Source organism: Populus trichocarpa, chromosome 14 (assembly GCF_000002775.5).
Source record: "Populus trichocarpa isolate Nisqually-1 chromosome 14, P.trichocarpa_v4.1, whole genome shotgun sequence".
In the NCBI taxonomy this organism is placed as follows: Eukaryota; Viridiplantae; Streptophyta; class Magnoliopsida; order Malpighiales; family Salicaceae; genus Populus; species Populus trichocarpa.
Window position 1 is genome coordinate 7,535,911 of NC_037298.2, and position 5,850 is coordinate 7,541,760.

At 37.5% G+C, this 5,850-nt stretch overlaps 1 protein-coding gene across 1 annotated transcript; it reads left to right on the top strand.

Annotated features, from left to right (window-relative positions):
- The first annotated feature begins 360 nt into the window (after nucleotides 1-360).
- Nucleotides 361-4,093, top strand: LOC7486840 (probable WRKY transcription factor 47). Its single transcript, XM_024584301.2, has 6 exons — nucleotides 361-674; nucleotides 891-965; nucleotides 1,065-1,217; nucleotides 1,959-2,294; nucleotides 2,382-2,495; nucleotides 2,811-4,093. Exons 1-6 carry the CDS (start codon nucleotides 447-449, stop codon nucleotides 3,411-3,413), a joined length of 1,509 nt encoding a protein of 502 aa, XP_024440069.1. The 5' UTR covers nucleotides 361-446; the 3' UTR covers nucleotides 3,414-4,093.
- The last annotated feature ends 1,757 nt before the right edge of the window (nucleotides 4,094-5,850 follow it).

A 5,850-nucleotide genomic window follows, 5' to 3' on the forward strand; every position in this document is an offset into this window, starting at 1 on the left:
AAAATGAAATACTTCCGTGAAAATAAAGTTATCACACTTTCAGATATTCGTTAGCAGATAGAATGCTTAATCCAGGCACTCCAGTTGAAAATAATAATAATATTTCGCAAATCTAGTTACCCTACTTATCCATCACACTGCCAAGTAGTTACTGTGTCATGTTACAAGCTGCACGGCTGCAGCATGCTCCCCCTCTCATATGGTGCCACGTGACCCTGACACAACAGAGACGTCACCAATCCCGCGAAAATAACGGCTGGGTCTTCTCTCAGGTACTTGTAATTATATTCTGGATCCGTCCCATCTCTAGTCTCCTAGTCTTTTTTATTTATTTATTTATTTATTTATTTTCTATCAAAACAATACAAATACCTCTCGTTGAAAAGCCTATTCAACTACTACGCTCACAATATCTATTTTGTTTCTCCCTCTCTGTCGTTTTACTCATGGATAAACAAGGCCGTGAATTGGTGTTCTTCCACTCCGGTGACTTTCTCCGGCAAAACCCAGGTGTTTCCGATCACACAAATGACAGTTCGGGTGATCATACCAGGTCCATAACCAAAGAAGTTGACTTCTTCTCTACTGATAGGACTAGCGAATTGCCAGGTACTGATCAAGAGAAGAGGATTAGTACTATTGGATCATCAAGTCTAGTTGATTCTAGCATAAACGTAAGGTTTTCTTTATTATGTTTATCTAGCTCTTGATTTGATTCTTTCCTCCTACTTTTTTCACTCGCTTTTAATATGTCACTTGCCAAAGGTTAGGTTTTGAAGGCCATGACCATGACCATGATGCTTTATTTACTATTTACCACCAATATGTGTATGTAGGAGGTATTTCATACTTGTGTTTACTTGTTATTGACTTAATTTAATGTGTTACAGACCGGATTGAATCTGTTAACTTCAAATTCCGGGATTTCAATAATAGCAAATGTCAAGAACCCCGATAATAATGAAGTGAGTTTTCACTTTAATACTTACAGAGTCTTTTGTGTTTCCGATGCCATTAATTCAAAGGATTTTGGATTTCTTAAGTAAGGGGATTTGGCTTTGCAGCTGAGTGGACTACAAGGAGAGTTAGAGAGACTGCATGATGAGAATAAGAAGCTGAGAAGCTTGTTGGATCAGATTACCAAAAGTTACAGGGACCTGCAAGCCCAATTAATCATGGCAACGCAAAAACAGACACAAGGGAATCGGATAGAGCAGGTGATTGATTAATTTGCTTAAATCAGTTACGTGTGTGTGTGTGTGTGTGTACACGAACTCCTAGAATGGTGAGATATATAATTAATCAATTTGCAATTAATTAAGGGCCCGTTTTATCTATAAAAAATGAGTAACGTACGTGCTTCCCTTAAATTGGAAATCAAGTGCGATTACTTGATCCAGTATCACCTTTTCAATATCTCAATAGACATGTTCTAGCCCATTTCTGTTCCAAAACCACCTAGCTGGATAGGTTGATAACGAGACAGTTCCAAGTTTCTTCACACATCTTAAATAGGTAATTTCTATTTGCCAATCATCGAACTTGCTTCCATATGATCACGTGTTTGCAGGGGTGATACACCTTAAAGATTTGTCCCAGATCTCTTTGATACTGGGATCACCAGCCTCAGCCTGTAATCTGCCTCGCGGTGATTGCAGTTGATTATATATATAAGATGTTCCATTGCGGATACCTTTAAAGAGAATACTACTGCCTTTTCTTTTCTTTTTCTTTTTTTCACTTGGGCAACTCCCCCCACGCTAGTTAAGAAGCATGGCATTCATTGGATGCAACCAGATGGTCCAAAACTTGAATCTCTCGTTAATTTAGATATCCAATTTATCTTCAATTAACGGGATATGAGCAAAATATGAGGATCAGTTTTTTTTTCGTAAATGGTTGGCGGAACTCTTTGATATCTTTTTCATTGCATTGAATCATTTTAATGATTGATGCAGAAAGGGGAGCTAAATGACACACCAGGTTCCATAATGTCAGCTCAACATTTAATGGACCCACGGCCACGGCCATCTGTCACTTTAGATGTCAATGATCCTTCGGTATCCGACGACAAGACGCAAGAAGTGTTGGTCTCTTCAACAAATACAGTGGGAACGAAGTCTCAAATGCTAGGGAAACGAGCTTCGATGGAGGATGGCCTTGATCAAACATCCCAGAGCTGGGGATCCTCTAAAAGTCCAAAACTAGAACATGAGAAGCCTGATGAGCAAACACCAGAGGTGCCTTTCAGGAAGGCTAGAGTGTCCGTACGAGCAAGATCGGATGCTCCTTTGGTGAGCATTAATTTACATTTATTTAAAAAAAATCACAATTTAAATGAATTAATCGGATCAGTGAATTATTTGGGTTTAAATATTTAGATAAGCGATGGGTGCCAGTGGAGGAAGTATGGTCAAAAGATGGCCAAAGGAAACCCTTGTCCCCGCGCCTACTATCGTTGCACCATGGCTGTTGGATGCCCAGTCCGCAAGCAGGTAAATAAGTGTCAACAACAAATTAATTAATTAATACAACGACTTTCAACTTTCAATAATTAATTAATGTTATGACGGTGCGGGTTACTTCATCGTGTTCACTTATTGGTCAATAAATACTGATAGACTTGGTAAGCTGTATTTTCTTTTAGTATAAGATAAATTAATTACATTTCTTGTGGGCTTAATAACTAATGGAGGACCATCTAAATGGATTTTTTTTTTAATTTTCCCATTTCCTTCTAAATTAAACAGACCATAAATTAAATATTGGTCAACCGTTTACTGATATTTTTCATGTTTTTATTTTAACAGGTGCAAAGATGTGCAGAAGACAAGACCATTCTCATTACGACATATGAAGGGAACCACAACCACCCTCTTCCCCCAGCAGCTACAGCTATGGCAAGTACTACCTCAGCTGCAGCAGCGATGCTCCTATCAGGTTCAACCACTAGCAAAGAAGGCCTGTCCTCAAGTAGTAGCTTCTACCCTTCTTTTCCCTACGCGTCAACAATGGCTACCCTATCTGCTTCTGCACCATTTCCCACTATAACCCTGGACTTGACACAAGGCCCAAACACTACAATGCCATTTCACCGCACCTCTCCTTCTCCAGCCACGTTCCCCCTTCCTCTACATGGCTTCCCACAACTCCTAGGGCACCCGATGTATGCCTCTCCTAAGTTACCTGCAATTCCATCCGTGCAATTAGGGCAGCGGCATGCTTCAATGGTTGAGACAGTTACCGCAGCCATTGCTTCTGACCCAAACTTCACAGCAGCCTTAGCAGCAGCTATCTCAACATTTATGGGTACACCAAGGAGCAGTGATGGAGCTAACAACCATAATGCACCTAGTGGAATACCTGGATCTCCACAGCTTCCTCAATCTTGCACAACCTTTTCCACCAACTAGGGCTACCACCGTCTGTGGCCATGGCCTTCAGTAAGGTGCATGCCCTAGTCTGTTATTTCACTTTTTCCCAAAATCTTATGAGTTATGCTCGGCTTTTGAGAGGATTGAGGAAACAGTGAGATGTTAAAAGAAGCTTGAAGTCATGGGTTGTCCAACAAATTACTAAGAATGATGTTTTCCAGCAACCTTGGATGTGCATTTTGAGAAGCTTCTAGCTTTGGTTTTAAGGTATCGCTGATTCAGCTTGTTTGGAGTGTTGTTATGATCAATTAGTACTTTATTGTGACTACAAGTTGGGCTTATAGATAAATTTTGACATATACAGATAAGCTGAAAAAGGAGATAAATTAAAATAGGATATATATAAATAAATAAAAAAAAAATATATATATATATATATATATATATATATATATATATATATATATATATATATATTATTTGTGTAAAGTAATCTATACCTTGATTAATCTATTAATTGTCGGTGGAGATAAATTTTTAGAGTGTTGTTACTTGGAGTTGTGAGCTTTGAAAAGCTTAGAGTGGGGTGTAAGAATGAATTTGTGTACATGATGTGAATGTGATGTATTTGAAGATTAGGATAAAATATATTTATGATTATGTACAAAAACAAAGCTCAATGAAGATTAAAATACAGCTTATGATGGAGAGATTTTGCATGCTTGAATTTCTGCAGGCTAAGTTCTTAATTAGCATGTATAGCTTTTTCCAAATATACCATTCTTTCATAAGGTAAGGAATTCATGGTTCCCACTCATTTGAGCTGATCAAGGTGTCTCTTTCCTCTGATTAATTGATGGAAGTTTGAGGTTTAATTAAAGAGAAGCCTGCTAAATTAATCTCCTGTGTACTTCGTCTTCTGGAAGGCGCGCACTTTACAGACCGCCGTGTTCAAGCTTATAGGTATGGGTATGGACCAGCTCCCAGCCGAGAGCCATCCCAAATTTCATCTTACTTTAATCAAGTAGTCTCCTAAAAACAGCTCAGTAGTTAGAATTAGGTCTTTATATTATCTAAAATATTAGGTTCTGTAATCTTAAGATAAGTATATATAAACAGCAACTTAAAGAAATGGGAGTGAGGGTTAATTAAAAAAACATGGCAGAAGATTATCCTCTGTACGTATTAGTGTCCTAACATGAAACTTTCCATTGACACACACGACAAAAATTAAAATAAAAGAAAATAAATCATAACCTTAATTGAACCTTATTGTTCTTTTGAAAGACAATTGATTTATAGCGTCTTTTGAGGAAAGGAAAGTTATGGACAACGTTGCACCACTGGCAGGGCAACACGGTAGAGAGCAAAATCAAAACAGACCTATAGTCATTCTGAAGAAAAACTATTTATAGAAAAGCAGAAAACAAAGGCCAATGCTTGCGAAGGAATAAAATTGAAGAGAATCATCATTGGAGAAGCTGCAGCCGCGAGATCTAGCAACAAAATGTGGCATGGTAAAAGTAGAGCCCTTGGAAGCAAAACTGACAGAGACCAATATCCACATGAAGAAAGCTCTTGTAGCTACAAGAGGAACTAGTAGCAAGGATTCATGATAAGACACTGGCGAAGAAACTAATAGCAGTCATGCAAATGCAGCGGCCTGTAGATCAGGAAGTTGCAGCATAGGAAAACACCACCCAACGCGAAGAACCAAGACCTGCCAACTGAGAATAACCATGAGCATACCCTCATCATGGACCTGCAAATACTAAGGACTACAGCAGCATGCATAAACAAGTTGTCTATGATTTGAACTAACTACTAGCAAAGACCAAGGAGGAACTTAAATGAACCCTCCTGAGACGAGCAACGCAAACAGAATTAATCTTATATTCCACGTTCATGAATGGTTTTCTAATTGGACTTGTTTTAGGCCTCTACTTAAAAATGAGAGCGAAAAAAATAATGAACTATAAAAACATCAAATAATCAGGACAATATAGGAGTTCGGCTTGGTTGACATGCATTCATTTTTCTTTTAATAAATTTTAGTGTAAAGAATTTTACGGGCTGGGGTTGTAAATGATCGATCGTAGTGTAACTGATTTTATTTTATTTCATTTTTAGCAGATAGTCTAACTGAATTAATTCTGTCTCTTTGGGGAAGGTGCCAATATTTTTTATAAGACAAATTCTCCTTGTAGTATGGTGAAATACAATCGCGTTCCTTAGTAAAGTTACTCAAGTCCCTTGTTAATGTTTGTTTCCCATGGAATTTAACAAGACCTCAAAGTAACAAAAATCCAAAAGTATGATAATGGATACGATAAATTATCAATTGTGTTAAGTTTTTCTTAAATTGTACTTCAAAGTGAGAAAAGTAAAGCTCTTGTATTTAATTTATATAAAAACATAAACTTGTCATATTTTAGAGTAACATTTATTTATAAATGCTTTCATTCTCTACACTTTA